The 16,111-nt window shown below is 46.8% G+C and overlaps 1 protein-coding gene across 4 annotated transcripts in view; it reads left to right on the top strand.

The window, feature by feature from the left end:
• SFXN5 (sideroflexin 5) overlaps positions 1-16,111 on the top strand; it is a 150,893-nt gene that overhangs the window by 109,878 nt on the left and 24,904 nt on the right. Inside the window, exon 13 of one of the 4 annotated variants that reach the window (XM_083861859.1) lies at positions 10,661-10,778. The exons of the other annotated variants lie outside the window; for them this stretch is intronic. Coding sequence (XP_083717985.1) covers positions 10,661-10,778 — 118 coding nt within the window. The remainder of the gene's footprint in view (positions 1-10,660; positions 10,779-16,111) is intronic. 4 annotated transcript variants of the gene reach the window in all.

A 16,111-nucleotide genomic window follows, 5' to 3' on the forward strand; every position in this document is an offset into this window, starting at 1 on the left:
GTGGAGGAACGAAGCTCCAAGAAAAAGAGGAAGAGGAGAAAGGGAAGGGTCGTGATATTTGCGGTTCTTTGGTGTTCCAAAGGTCAGGGAAGAAACGTGGATTGGTTGTGCCAATGGGATGGAACAGAAATGTTGTGTTATAAATTGAACATTCCCAGCATCTTCCTGGCCTCTTCCAGTGTCTCCTCAGCAAAAAAAGAGGAAAGGAAATTGCAGGAGGAAGAGGCAAAAAGAAAAGGAAATTGCAGGAGGAAGAGGCTTTGGGGAGGGTTGAAGGGGTGGAGGAACGAAACTGGAAGAAAAAGAAGGAGAGGAGAAAGGGAAGGGTCGCGAAATTTGCTGTTCTCAGGCGAGAAATGTGGATTGGTTGTGCCAATGGGATGTTCACTAATTCAATATTTTTAATATCTCTTTTTTTGGGGGTATTTTTTGGAGATATTCAGGATCCATCTGGACACAAGCCTGAATTCTGTGCTACTGGAGCAGGGAGGTTGAACAGGGTGATTTTACTCACCCTGGGGGATTTTTAAGGCTCCAGGAGATGCCAAAGTTGGGCTGCCAGGGGGCTCTGAAGGTGTTGGAGTCCAGGAGATCCCCTTGGATGAGCTGGGACCCAAAAAAGGGAATTTGAGCCCTGGGCAGGGGGTGTGGAGCTGCTCCAGGGGGTTTGGAGACCTTGGCACAAAACACTGGGATTGATTTTAGTCCATGGGAGAGGCTTCTGATACTGAGAGAGGAATTGCAAATCACCAGGAAGTGAAAACAGCAGTTTAGTGCAGTAGAACGTGCAAAATTCAGTAGTTTTAGGGTTTTTAGAATAGAGGTAAAGGGGGGACAGGATGGTGGGATTTGGGTGGTGCCTCGTGTCCCTCTCCTTCTCCCCCGCCCTCCATCCCCTGGGGTGGTGATGGCACAGGGCAGTGACAGTGGGTTGGGGCAGAGCAGAAATGACCCTTTGGGCATTGGTGTGAAATTGTAAATACCCCACACATAATTATCTGTATAAATGTGAGGTGACCCCATCAATGGTCAGTCCCCTCATGTCCCAGCCCTGCCCAGACCTCGGCTGGGAGCGGAGAAAACTCTGAGATATCAAACAACAAACAACACAAGAAACCAGAAAACAGAACCTTAAAGACTCCTCGTCTTTATACCAACACAACTCGGGGCTTTTAGAGGGCAAAGAACTTTAAACAACCTGAATTTGGGGTGAGAAAACCAACCCGAGAGTCCAAACCTCCCCATTCCCTGCCCCAACCCTTTGGCAAGTCAATGAAATCCCTCTCCACCAAATGGATATTAATTCTATTTATTTATTCTCAACCCGCCGTGAAACCCTTTGGGAGCTCCTCATCCGACGGGGGGTTAATGGGTGAAAAGAGGGATTTGCAGGCAGCTGACAGCTCACAAAATGCAATATTTAACTCCCCCAGCTCAGCGTGGGGATCCCGAGGACAGGAGGAAAAAAAAAAAACAACAAAAAACACTGGACCTCTCAGCTAATTATGAGTCATTTCTTCTCAGCCGCGCAAATTTTTCTCCGAGACGGATCCCAATTAAGACATTACACCACATGTGTTAATTAGTCTGCTCTCCTTTTTTTTTTTTTTTTTAATCCAGCCATAAACTCTTCCTAATTAAGAGCTCGGCCCTTGTAATTTGAACTGGCCCAAGCTGGAAGTCGCACCTTGGGGCTGGACCTGGGATCGTTTTAAATTGGTTGAGGTTTTCCTTGGGGTGATTATAAGGTCCCCGACAGGGCAATAATTACAGAAGGTGCAGGTCTAAATTAAGATGTCAGGGGTGGTGTCAGCAGCCGTGTCTTGGCTCTAAACTGAGCCCCAGGGAGCTGCTGGCCCTGGTTGGCCCAGCCAGGGCTCTCAGGGGTCACAGCAGCTGCAGCAGGAGAAAAACAGCTCCAGGAGGGTCCCAGGGATGGTCACGGCTGAGCCATGGCAGTCCTGGAGTGGGGAGGGTGTTCAGGGGTGTGGGGCTGGTCACCTGTTCTGCTGCTGGGACAGGTGACATTTCCTGCTGGGACAGGTGACATTTCCTGCTAGGACAGGTGACATTTCCTCCTTGGACAGGTGAATTTTCCTCCTTAGACAGGTGACCTGCTTTCCTGCTGGGACAGGTCAACTTTTCTCCTTGGACAGGTCACCTTTCCTTCTGAGATAGGTCACCTTTCCTGTTAGGACAGATCACCTTTCCTGCTTGGACAGGTGGCCTTTCCTTCTTGGACAAGTCACCTCTCCTGCTGGGACAGGTGACATTTCCTTCTTGGACAAGTCACCTCTCCTGCTGGGACAGGTGACATTTCCTCCCTGGACAGGTGAATTTTCCTCCTTGGACAAGTCACCTCTCCTGCTGGGACAGGTCAACTTTCCTGCTTGGACAGGTGAATTTTCCTCCTTGCACAGGTGACCTGCTCTCCTTCTTGGACAGGTCACCTGTTCTCCTGCTGGGACAGGTCACCTTTTCTTCTGATGGGACAGGTCACCTTTTTTCCTTCGACAGGTCACCTTTCCTTCTGAGATAGTTCACCTCTCCTGCTGGGACAGGTCACCTTCTTTCCTGCTTGGACAGATGACCTTTCCTGCTTGGACAGGTCACCTCCTTCTAGGACAAGTGACATTTCCTGCTGGGACAGGTTAGCTGCTCTCCTGCTGGGACAGGTGAATTTTCCTCCTTGGACAGGTCTGGGATAGGTCACCTCTTCTGCTGGGACATGTCACCTTCTTTCCTGCTGGGACAGGTCACCTTTTCTGCTAGGACACGTAAATTTTCCTCCTTAGACAAGTGACCCGCTCTCCTCCTTGGACAGGTCACCTTTTCTCCTTGGACAAGTCACCTTTCCTTCTGAGATAGGTCATCTTTCCTGCTAGGACAGGTCACCTTCTTTCCTGCTAGGACAGGTGAATTTTCCTCCTTAGACAAGTGACCTGCTCTCCTCCTTGGACAGGTCACCTTTCCTTCTGAGATAGGTCATCTTTCCTGTTAGGACAGGTCACCTTCTTTTCTGCTGGGACAGGTCAACTTTTCTCCTTGGACATGTCACCTGCTCTCCTGCTGGGACAGGTGACATTTCCTCCTTGGACAGGTGAATTTTCCTCCTTAGACAAGTGACCTGCTCTCCTCCTTGGACAGGTCACCTTTTCTCCTTGGACAAGTCACCTTTCCTTCTGAGATAGGTCATCTCTCCTGCTGGGACAGGTCACCTTCTTTCCTCCTTGGACAGATGACCTTTCCTCTTGGACAGGTCACTTTTCCTTCTGAGATAGGTCATCTTTCCTGCTTGGACAGGTTAAATTTCCTCCTTGGACAGGTCACCTTTCCTGATGGGACAGGTCACCTTCTTTCCTACTGGGACAGGTCAACTTTTCTCCTTGGACAGGTGAATTTTCCTCCTTAGACAAGTGACCTGCTCTCCTGCTTGGACAGGTCACCTTTTCTCCTTGCACAGGTCACCTTTGGTCCTTGGACAGGTGACCTTTCCCCCTTGCACAGGTGACCTGCTGTCCTGCCCGGACAAAGCCTTGCAGGATTCTCTCCTCTGAGCCACTCGGAGCTGCAGCCCGTGCTCCGTGCAGCACCAGCAGCTCAAGATTGGAGAACAGAAGCTTGACTTTCACAGCACAAACTGACAGGATCAACTCTGTCTCTGAGAGCTTATTAACGAGGAGCTGAGCTCCTGGAGGAGTTAAACTCTGCTGTGTGCTCTCCCCAAGCTCCTGGAGGAGTTAAACTCTGCTCTCTGCTCTCCCCAAGCTCCTGGAGGAGTTAAACTCTGCTCTGTGCTCTCCCCAAGCTCCTGGAGGAGTTAAACTCTGCTCTCTGCTCTCCCCAAGCTCCTGGAGGAGTTAAAACTCTGCTCTCCCCAAGCTCCTGGAGGAGATAAACTCTGCTCTCTGCTCTCCCCAAGCTCCTGGAGGAGTTAAAGGAGTTAAACTCTGCTCTCTGCTCTCCCCAAGCTCCTGGAGGAGTTAAACTCTGCTGTGTGCTCTCCCCAAGCTCCCGGAGGAGTTAAACTCTGCTCTGTGCTCTCCCCAAGCTCCTGGAGGAGATAAACTCTGCTCTGTGCTCTCCCCAAGCTCCTGGAGGAGATAAACTCTGCTCTCTGCTCTCCCCAAGCTCCTGGAGGAGTTAAACTCTGCTCTTTGCTCTCCCCAAGCTCCTGGAGGAGTTAAACTCTGCTGTGTGCTCTCCCCAAGCTCCTGGAGGAGTTAAACTCTGCTCTGTGCTCTCCCCAATCTCCTGGAGGAGTTAAACTCTGCTCTCTGCTCTCCCCAAGCTCCTGGAGGAGTTAAACTCTGCTCTGTGCTCTCCCCAAGCTCCTGGAGGAGTTAAACTCTGCTCTCTGCTCTCCCCAATCTCCTGGAGGAGTTAAACTCTGCTCTCTGCTCTCCCCAATCTCCTGGAGGAGTTAAACTCTGCTCTCTGCTCTCCCCAAGCTCCTGGAGGAGTTAAACTCTGCTCTCTGCTCTCCCCAAGCTCCTGGAGGAGTTAAACTCTGCTCTCTGCTCTCCCCAAGCTCCTGGAGGTGGAGGCAGCTCTCAGCCAGGGCGGGGGGATCAGGGGATGAATCCCTTCCCATCACATCCCCCAGCTGTGTTTGGAGCTGGGGATGAGGTGACCTGGGATCCAGGAGATCCCTTTGGATGACCTGGGACCCAGGAAAGGGAATTTGAGCCCTGGGCAGGGGGTGTGGAGCTGCTCCAGGGGGGTTGGAGACCTTGGCACAGCCCAGGAAAACACTGGGATTGATCTCAGCCCATGGGAGAAACTTCCAGCACAAGGAGAGGAATTGCAAATCACCAGGAAGTGAAAACAGCAGTTTAGTGCAGTAGAATATACAAAATTCAGTAGTTTTGGGGTTTTTAGAATAGAGGTAAATGGGGGACAGGATGGTGGGATTTGGGTGGTGCCTCGTGTCCCTCTCCTTCTCCCCCGCCCTCCATCCCCTGGGGTGGTGATGGCACAGGGCAGTGACAGTGGGTTGGCTCAGAGCAGAAATGACCCTTTGGGCATTGGTGTGAAATTGTAAATACCCCACACATAATTATCTGTATAAATGTGAGGTGACCCCATCAATGGTCAGTCCCCTCATGTCCCAGCCCTGCCCAGACCTCGGCTGGGAGCGGAGAAAACTCTGAGATATCAAACAATAAACAACTCGAGAAACCAGAAAACAAAACCTTGAGGACTCTGCTTTTTTATACCAACGTGACTTGGGGCTTTTAGAGGGCAAAGAACTTTAAACAACCTGAATTTGGGGTGAGAAACCAACCTGAGACAACAACCCCCTGTGTGTGTCCCCAGTGTTGGGAAAAATTAATCAGGGAAATTTTATAAATATGATTGCTCAGCAAAAGATTCTGAAAATATGAAACCTGTAATGGAAATAGAAATGGGAGCTCACTTTGAGTTGTAGGATCCCGAGCCTTAGTCACTCTATAACCTGAAGACAACAGCCTGGGCAGCTGGAGGAGAATCCCTTTGGGTTGAACAATCCCCTTCTGCTGCCTGAGGGATCCAAAGGTCAATGCAGCAAAACAGAAAAGTCTAAAGAGGAGTTTTTAGAGTTTAAAATATAACACATGGTAATGTAGCAGTTCTTACAGGCTGTGTGGAGATTCTATAGGATTTTGTGTCTTGTGTTGGTTGGTCACTGTAAATTAGAATATTCATCCCAAAAGGAGATAGAATGGATTGTAAGCAGGACCTGGCTCTCTCTGGACCTCGCTCTCCTTTCCCTGCTCTTCCCCCTGCACTCTGACCCTGCCCCTTGCTCTCTCTCTCCCCTCTCCTCAGCCCAAACCCTCTTGCTCTCTCTCCTTCTCTCTCTGGCACTTCCCTCCAGCCCAGGCTGGTGGCTGAAGGCAAAGCCCTTTCTACCCACGGCCCTTGCAATAAACCCACATATTCTGGAATATCTCAGGTTTGCAGAGTCCCTTGTCCCTGGAAGTCACGGATGTTTCTACACCCAGGGCTGGTTGGTACCTGGGAGTGCTGCCCTTTGGGGTTGGGAGAGGTTTAATCCCATTAATGTCACCACAGGGATGGTTTTTGGGGGTTGGGATCATCTCTGGTCAAGGAAAGCTCCTGTGGCCACCCCAGAAAAGGCAGGAAAAAAAAAAAAAATCACATTTCTCCTGCAACTGGGGCTTGTGCAGCTTCTGACTGCAAGGCTGTGTCTGCTCCTGATGGAAGGGCTCCAAAAACCGTGTTGACTAATTAGGAAAAAAAAGTTTAAGGAAGAGCCATATGAATCATTAAAGCTTCAGCAAACACGTCTTTTAGCGAGAAGGCTCCAGGATTTGAGATCAATTCGGGTTCTTAGAGAGAAGGGACAGTTTTCTCTCAGCCTGGAGAAGGACAACAGAGAATTCCTGACGCGTCTGTCAGTCAGAACAGAAATGTGCAGCAAAATTCCCTGTCTGGAATCAGGGATAAACCCATCCAGGCTAAAAAAATGTGCAGCAAAATTCCCTGTCTGGAATCAGGGATAAACCCATCCAGGCTAAAAAAATGTGCAGCAAAATTCCCTGTCTGGAATCAGGGATAAACCCATCCAGGCTAAAAAATGTGCAGCAAAATTCCCTGTCTGGAATTCAGGGATAAACCCATCCAGGCTAAAAAAACCCCATGAATTAACCTGCAGACAGAGATCCAAACTCCTGATCAGCTCTTCCAGCTGAAACCTTGAGAGAGAATCTTTGTTTGACAGAGGTTTTCTCCCTTAGGAGTCGCATTCTCTGGATTTACAACCAGGAAAAGCTTAAATCACTAAAAATTAATTGACTTAGAAATAAATCTACTTGAGCAATTTGTCTGAGTGGAGATTTTGGGATCAGGGAATATCCCAAGCTGGATCCACAGGGGATTGAAGGAGAGATGGGGAGACTGACCATGATCAGAATCCCATTTTACTCAGGTTTTCCAAGAATTTATATCCCAAGAATTTATATCCCAAGAATTTATTTACCAAGAATTTATATATATTTATATAATTAATATTTCAGTAAGGTTAATAATTTTACTCCGATTTTACTCAGATTTTCCAAGAACTTATATACCAAGAATTTATTTACCAAGAATTTATATTTATTTATATAATTTATATTTCAGTAAGGTTAATAATTTTACTCCAATTTTACTCAGATTTTCCAAGAATTTATTGACCAAGAATTTATTTACCAAGAATTTATTTACCAATAATTTATATCTATTTATATAATTTATATTTCAGTAAGATTAATAATTTTACTCCGATTTTACTCAGATTTTCCAAGAATTTATTTACCAAGAATTTATATCTATTTATATAATTTATATTTCAGTAAGGTTAATAATTTTATTCCGATTTTACTCAGATTTTCCAAGCATTTATTTACCAAGAATTTATTTACCAAGAATTTATACACCAAGAATTGATTTACCAAGAATTTACATCTATTTATATAATTTATATTTCAGTAAGGTTAATAATTTCTCCTACAACAATTAGGTTAAAAGCTCATACAAACAACTCATACATTTTTCAACACGTCCATGTAAAGGATTGATTGAATCTTCTTCTCTTGAGCAGATTTCTAATCCCATCTTCTCATGAGCTCCAAGTTGTGTTTGTTCTCTCCAGGGCACCCAGATATCTCTATCCAGCATATCCACATATCTACAAATGCTGATTAAATCTGTTTTACTCTCATGAATCCCCCCAGGGATCATCCATCCATCCATCCAACCCTGACCCTGCACAGACCCCCCAAAATCCCACCCTGGGTGTTCCTGGGTGTCCAAACCCTCCTGGAGCTCTGGCAGAGTTGGGGATGTGGAAATTCCCTGGTAGTGCCTGAACCCTCTGGATGAGGAGGGATGAAAAAACCCTTTTTTCCCTAAATCCATCCTAAAGCTGCCCTGCCACAGCTCCAGCTTCTCTCTGTGTCCTGAACAACCCAGCAGTAAATCCCTTCCCAATCCACATTGTTTATGGACACTGGGCATTCCAACAAAACTCCCAGTTGTTGGTTTGGATTTCCATTTTTTTTCCAGTTGAATAATAGGGATTCTTTGTGTAAATGGCTCTGGAATAAATCCTTCACAAATTATATTTTCCCCTTTATTTATAGGATCTGCCTGAGGTCCTATATCCTGGAATATATTTAATATATATTAAATATGTATATTATTTAATATATATCTATTATATAATATATATAATTATATATTGTATATTATTATAATAATATATATAATATAATATAACATAATATAATATATATTATTATAATAATATATAATATATAGTTATATATTTTATATATAATAGATATATACTTAATATATATCAAATATATATTTTAATTTATATATATCTATTATATATCCATTATATATCTAAAATATATAATTATATTATATATATTATTATCATTATATATATCATATATTATATAATATATATTAAATATATATAATTATATATAACATTATATATAATAATTATATATTAAATATATATTCTGTTTATAATATATATTCTATTTATAATATATTTTATATTTATAATATATATTATATTTATAATAAATATTATATTTATATATATATATTATATTTATAGTATATATTATATTTATAATATATATTACATTTATAATATATTTAATACCAGGTATAATTTTTCAGGTGTTAATTCCATCAGGAGAGTCACTTTTGGGGTCATTACCACAACCTGACCTTGCAGGGATCTTCACAACTCTTGAACTCATAAACACCAAAGTTAAAACATCCTCCTCACCCACTGCAAATATTGGATTTTAAACAAATTAAAGCATTGCCAACGTTGTGGCTTTTCATGGAGCTCTTGGTGTTTTTTCCAAAGAGTTCCCAGAGCTCCCAGAGCCTCTCAAAGACCTGATTTCCCTCCTGGGCACCAGCTCCAGGTGTCCCCTGTCCTTGGGGGGTCACCTCGTGTCCCTCACCCCGGGGTGGGCACGGGGGCTGGCACTGCACCTCCCAAGGGAGAGGTGCCCACCCCAGGCCAGGTGGGACAAGGTTTGGAGAATCCTGGGATGGTGGGATGTGCCCAAAGCAAGAATTGGATCATTTTTAAGGTTCTTTCCAAGCCAAGCCATCCCATGGTTCACTGGACCTCCCAAGGAAGAGGTTGGACAAGGTTTGGAGAATCCTGGGATGGTGGGATGTGGAAGGAGCAGGAATTGGATCATTTTTAAAGTTCTTTCCAAACCAACCCATCCCGTGGTTCTCTGGACCTCCCAAGAAAGAGGTTCCCACCCCAGACCAGGTGGGACAAGGTTTGAAGAATCCTGGGATGTGGCAGGAGCAGGAATTGGATCATTTTTAAGGTTTTTTCCAAGCCAACCCATCCCATGGTTCACTGGACCTCCCAGGGAAGAGGTGCCCAGACCAGGTTGGACAAGGTTTGGAGAACCCTGGGATGGTGGGATGTATCCCAAGCAGGAATTGGATCATTTTTAATGTTCTTTGGAGAACCTTGGGATGGTGGAAGGTGTCCCAGGCAGGAATTGGATCATTTTTAAAGTTCTTTCCAAGCCAAGCCATCCTGTGATTCTCTGGACCTCCCAAAGAAGAGGTTCCCACCTCTGGCAGGTCCCAGGCCAGGTTGGACAAGGTTTGGAGGATTCTGAGATGGTGGGATGTGGAAGGAGCAGGAATTGGATCATTTTTAAGGTTCTTTCCAAGCCAACCCATCCCGTGGTTCTCTGGACCTCCCAAGCAAGAGGTTCCCACCCCAGGACATGGTTTCGATAACCTTGGGATGGTGGGAGGTGTCCCAAGCAAGAATTGGATCATTTTTAATGTTCTTTGGAGGACCTTGGGATGGTGGGAGGTGTCCCAAGCAAGAATTGGATCATTTTTAAAGTTCTTTCCAAGCCAAGCCATCCCATGGTTCACTGGACCTCTCAAGGAAGAGGTTACAAGGTTTGGAGAACCTTGGGATGGTGGAAGGTGTCCAAAGCAGAAATTGGATCATTTTTAAGGTTCTTTCCAAGCCAACCCATCCCGTGGTTCTCTGGACCTCCCAAGAAAGAGGTTCCCACCCCAGACCAGGTGGGACAAGGTTTGGAGAATCCTGGGATGTGGCAGGAGCAGGAATTGGATCATTTTTAAGGTTCTTTCCAAGGCAACCCATCCCATGGTTCACTGGACCTCCCAAAGAAGAGGTGCCCAGACCAGGTTGGACAAGGTTTGGAGAATCCTGGGATGGTGGGATGTGTCCCAAGCAGGAATTGGATCATTTTTAATGTTCTTTGGAGAACCTTGGGATGGTGGGAGGTGTCCCAAGCAGGAATTGGATCATTTTTAATGTTCTTTGGAGAACCTTGGGATGGTGGGAGGTGTCCCAAGCAGGAATTGGATCATTTTTAATGTTCTTTCCAAGCCAACCCATCCTGTGGTTCACTGGACCTCCCAAGGAAGAGGTTACAAGGTTTGGAGAACCTTGGGATGGTGGAAGGTGTCCCAAAGCAGGAATTGGATCATTTTTAATGTTCTTTCCAAGCCAAGCCATGCCATGATTCTCTGAGCAGTGAGGAGAGGGGGTCCAGGTGATCACCAGTGTCCACCCAGGGGTGTCCAGCCCATGGAATGTCCTAACCAAGCCTTTCCCTTGCAGAACTTCTCTCCTGAGGTCCCGGCCGCGGATGGTTCTCCCGGTGCAAAGCCTCGTGTGCCTCGCTGCCTTTGGCCTGGCCCTGCCCCTGGCCATCAGCCTCTTCCCACAGATGTCTGAGGTCAGTCTGGGGCTGGGGGTTACAAACCACGGACTCTGGGCCTGCCTGGACAATGTTCAATTCCTGTGGGTTCTGCCAGGATAAAAGTGTCCTATGGGTCCTTCCAGGACAATTGTCCTGTTCCTGTGGGTGCCTTTGGGATAATTGTCCCATTCCTGTGGGTCCTGCCAGGATAATTGTCATTTTCCTGTGGGTCCTTCCAGGATAATTGTCCTGTTCCTGTGGGTGTTTTTGGGATAATTGTTCCATTCCTGTGGGTCCTTCCAGGATAAAAGTGTCCTGTGGGTCCTTCCAGGGTAATTGTTCTTTTCCTGTGGGTCCTTCCAGGAGAATTGTCCTTTTCCAGTGGGTCCTTCCAGGAGAATTGTCCCACTCCTGTGGGTCCTTCCAGGAGAATTGTCCCACTCCTGTGGGTCCTTCCAGGATAAAAGTGTCCTGTTCCTGTGGGTCCTTCCAGGATAATTGTTCTGTTCCTGTGGATCCTTCCAGGATAATTGTCCTGTGGGTCTTTCCAGGATAAAAGTGTCCTGTGGGTCCTTCCAGGACAATTGTCCCATTCCTGTGGGTCCTTCCAGGATAAAAGTGTCCTGTTCCTGTGGGTCCTGCCAGGGTAATTGTCCTGTGGGTCTTTCCAGGATAATTTTCCTGTTCCTGTGGGTGCTTTTGGGATAAGTGTCCCATTCCTGTGGGTCCTTCCAGGATAAAAGTGTCCTGTGGATTCTTCCAGGATAATTGTCCCTCCAGGATAATTGTCCCATTCCTGTGGGTCCTTCCAGGATAATTTTCCTGTTCCTGTAGATCCTTCCAGGACAATTGTCCTGTTCCTGTGGGTCCTTCCAGGATTAAAGTGTCCCATTCCTGTAGATCCTTCCAGGATAATTGTCCTGTGGGTCCTTCCAGGATAATTGTCCCATTCCTGTGGGTCCTTCCAGGAAAATTGTTCTGTTCCTGTGGGTGCTTTTGGGATAATTGTCCCATTCCTGTGGGTCCTTCCAGGATAATTTTCCTGTTCCTGTAGATCCTTCCAGGACAATTGTCCTGTTCCTGTGGGTCCTTCCAGGATAAAAGTGTCCTGTTCCTGTAGATCCTTCCAGGATAATTGTCCTGTGGGTCCTTCCAGGATAATTGTCCCATTCCTGTGGGTCCTTCCAGGATAACTGTTCTGTTCCTGTGGGTCCTTCCAGGATAATTGTCCTGTGGGTTCTTCCAGGATAATTGTCCTGTGGGTTCTTCCAGGATAATTGTCCTATTCCTGTGGTTCCTTCCAGGGTAATTGTCCTGTTCCTGTGGGTGTTTTTGGGATAATTGTCCCATTCCTGTGGGTCCTTCCAGGATAAAAGTGTCCTGTGGGTCCTTCCAGGATAATTGTCCTGTTCCTCTGGGTCCTCCTCAATTCCCGGGCAGAGCTGGTTTCAATATTCTGAAATATCTCCCTCCTCTCCCTCACAGTGGGGTTTCCTTGGGGTTAAAATGTCGAATCCAAGCTCTGTCCATGGGACCACCCGTTTGAGGGGGATGTTCTTCCTCTTCTTCTGGAAAAATGAACTTCTCTGACCTTCCAGGAGGAGCTTTGATTTATTTTTTTTTTTCTTTGATTTCTGAAGGATTTTGGTTTTTTCATCTCCTGGGAAGAGCCAGGCTGGGGCTGAGCAAAGGAAACCCAGCCAAGGGAACAGGGAGTGACCAATGCAATCACCCAGACAAATTGCTCAAGTGGATTTATTTCTGAGTCATTTATTTTTAGTGATTTAAGCTTTTCCTGGTTGTAAATCCACAGAATGAGACTCCTAAGGGAGAAAACCTCTGTCAAACAAAGATTCCCTCTCAAGGTTTCAGCTGGAAGAGCTGATCAGGAGTTTGGATCTCTGTCTGCAGGTTAATTCATGTTTTTTTTTTAGTCTGGATGGGTTTATCCCTGATTCCAGGCAGGGAATTTTGCTGCACATTTTTTTAGTCTGGATGGGTTTATCCCTGATTCCAGGCAGGGAATTTTGCTGCACATTTTTTTAGTCTGGATGGGTTTATCCCTGATTCCAGGCAGGGAATTTTGCTGCACATTTTTTTAGTCTGGATGGGTTTATCCCTGATTCCAGACAGGGAATTTTGCTGCACATTTCTGTTCTGACTGACAGACACATCAGGAATTCTCTGTTGTCCTTCTCCAGGCTGAGAGAAAACTGTCCCTTCCCTCTAAGAACCCGAATTGATCTCAAATCCTGGAGCCTTCTCGCTAAAAGACGTGTTTGCTGAAGCTTTAATGATTCATATGGCTCTTCCTTAAACTTTTTTTTCCTAATTAGTCAACACGGTTTTTGGAGCCCTTCCATCAGGAGCAGACACAGCCTTGCAGTCAGAAGCTGCACAAGCCCCAGTTGCAGGAGAAATGTGATTTTTTTTTTTTTTTTCCTGCCTTTTCTGGGCTCCCCAGAGCCTGGAAAGGCTTTTGGCAGCAGCTCAGCCTCCCTGGCCATCAGTTCTGTGCTCTGAGCCCAAATTTCTGCTCCCAGAGCTGCTTCTGATCCCTTTCTGTGCTTTGGGAAAGGCTGAGGAGCTTTGCCAGGGCTGCTCAAGGTAAGGCTGGAGCTGCTCCAGCCTGTCTGTGGGAAGGACACGGAGCAGCCCTTCTGCTCCTTCCCCTGAGGAAATCAGAGAATTTCCAAGGCTGGAAAAGCCCTGTGAGATTGGGGAGTCCAACTGTTCCCCCAGCCCTGCCAGGGCCACCACTGGCCGTGTCCCCAAGTGCCACTGCTCAGGGATGGGGACTCCAGCCAGTGCCTGACCACCTTTCCAGGAAAAATCCCATCCTAAAATCCACTTTGGTGACTCCAGCCACACCGCTCAATGTCTGACCACCCTTTCCATGAATAATTCCATTCTAAAATTCAGTTTAAACCTTCCCTGGTGACTCCAGCCAGTGCCTGACCACCTTTCCAGGAAAAATCCCATCCTAAAATCCACTTTAAACCTTCTCTGGTGACTCCAGCCAGTGCCTGACCATCATTCCCAGGAAAAACCCCATCCTAAAATCCACTTTAAACCTTCTCTGGTGACTCCAGCCACACCTCCCAGTGCCTGACCACCCTTCCCATGAAGAATTTCAGTCTAAAATCCACTTTAAACCTTCCCTGGTGACTCCAGCCAGGAAAAATCCCATCGTAAAATCCAGTTTAAACCTTCCCTGGTGACTCCAGCCACACCTCCCAGTGCCTGACCATCATTCCCATGAAGAATTCCATCTTAAAATCCAGTTTAAACCTTCTCTGGTGACTCCAGCCACACCTTCCAGTGCCTGACCATCATTCCCAGGAAAAATCCCATCCTAAAATCCATTTAAACCTTCTCTGGTGACTCCAGCCAGTGCCTGACCACCCTTTCCAGGAAGAATTCCGGTCTAAAATCCAGTTTGATCCTTCTCTGGTGACTCCAGCCACACCTCCCAGTGTCTGACCACCTTTCCCATGAATAATTCCATTCTAAAAATCAGTTTAAACCTTCTCTGGTGACTCCAACCACAGCTCCCAGTGCCTGACCACCCTTTCTAGGAAAAATCCCATCCTAAAATCCACTTTGGTGACTCCAGCCACACCTCCCAGTGTCTGACCCAATTCTTCCCAGGAAAAATTCCAGTCTAAAATTCAGTTTAAACCTTCTCTAATGACTCCAGCCACACCTCCCAACACTTGACTACCTTTCCCAGGAAGAATTCCAGTCTAAAATCCACTTTAAACCTTCTCTGGTGACTCCAACCACACCTCCCCATCCTTGACCACCTTCCCAGGAAAAATCCCATCCTAAAATCCACTTTAAACTTTCTCTGGTGGAAGGTTTAAAAAAACCTTCCTGGAAATTTTTTTTAAAAAATTCCTGGAAATTTTCGATTTCCTCCCTATTCCCAGGGGGAAAAAAAAATCTATCAGGAAAGCAAGACCACAGCAAGTACCACCAAACCTCATTTGTGTGACATTCCAAAATCCTGGAATTCTAAAATTGTTTGGGTTAAAAGGACTTTAAAGACCCTCTGGTTTCATGCCACAACCAGGGACATCTCCCTGTGGAATTGTGACTTTCAGGGTGAAAAATAATTCCTCCCAGTGCAGTATTTGATATCCCAGCTGGAAAAAAAAATATTTTAGCAGCTGAATGAATTTAACTCACAGAAAAAACTCAGGAGTGGATTTTCCTGCAGGAATAGGAAAAAAGAACCTCCCAGAGCCTCCCAGAGCCTCCCAGAGCCTCTCAGAACTTCCCTGAGCCTCCCAGAGCCTCCCAGAGCCTTCCAGAGCCTCCCTGAGCCTCCCAGAACTTCCCAGAACCTCCCAGAGCCTCCCAGAGCCTCCCAGAACTTCCCAGAACCTCCCAGAGCCTCCCAGAGCCTCCCAGAATCTCCCAGAACCCCCCAGAGCCTCCCAGAACTTCCCAGAACCTCCCTGAGCCTCCCAGAGCCTCCCTGAGCCTCCCAGAGCCTCCCAGAGCCTCTCAGAACTTCCCAGAGCCTCCCAGAGCCTCCCAGAGCCTCTCAGAGCCCCCCAGAACCTCCCAAAGCCTTCCAGAGCCTCCCAGAACTTCCCAGAACCCCCCAGAGCATCCCAGAGCCTCCCAGAACCCCCCAGAATGTCCCAGAGCCTCCCAGAACCTCCCAGAACCCCCCAGAGCCTCTCAGAACCTCCCAGAGCCTCCCAGAGCCTCCCAGAACCTCCCAGAGCATCCCAGAACATCCCAGAGCCTCCCTGGGCTCTGCCTGCTGGGATCCAGCTCTGCCCCAGCTCCCTGCACAGCTGGATCCCACATCTGTTCCCATCTGATCAATGACAGAATCCCAGACTTGGGTTTGGGTCAGGAGGGACCTTAAATCCCACCCAGTGTCACCCCTGCCATGGGGACACCTCCCACTGTCCCAGGTGGATCCAAAGCCCAAAGTCCAGATTGGGATTTTCCTGCCTTGGGGAGAAATCCAAACTCCGTGCTGGGATCCCTCAGTGAGGACAGAAAATCCCAGAGTGACCCTTGAACCTTCTGGATTTTCCTGCTCATCATCCTCAGGATTGGCTTGGAGGGACCTTAAAGTTCATTTATTCCCCCCCTGGGATGGGTGGGGACACCTCCCACTGTCCCAGGTGGATCCAGCCTGGCCTGGGACACTCCCAGGGATCAGCCCCAGTGTGAAAAACAGAATTTACTTTTTTTGGTTAATTTTAAGAAATAGGTTTAATAAGAAAAAAAAAAAATTAAACAATTAAGAAACAGATGAAGCAAAAGGAAATTTGGTCAGTGTTCAACCAAGTGCACAACTTGCTGTTTCAGAAGTTTTCTTTAAATCCTCTTTCCTTGGCCCC

Source organism: Zosterops lateralis (genome assembly GCF_965231275.1).
Source record: "Zosterops lateralis genome assembly, chromosome: 5".
In the NCBI taxonomy this organism is placed as follows: Eukaryota; Metazoa; Chordata; class Aves; order Passeriformes; family Zosteropidae; genus Zosterops; species Zosterops lateralis.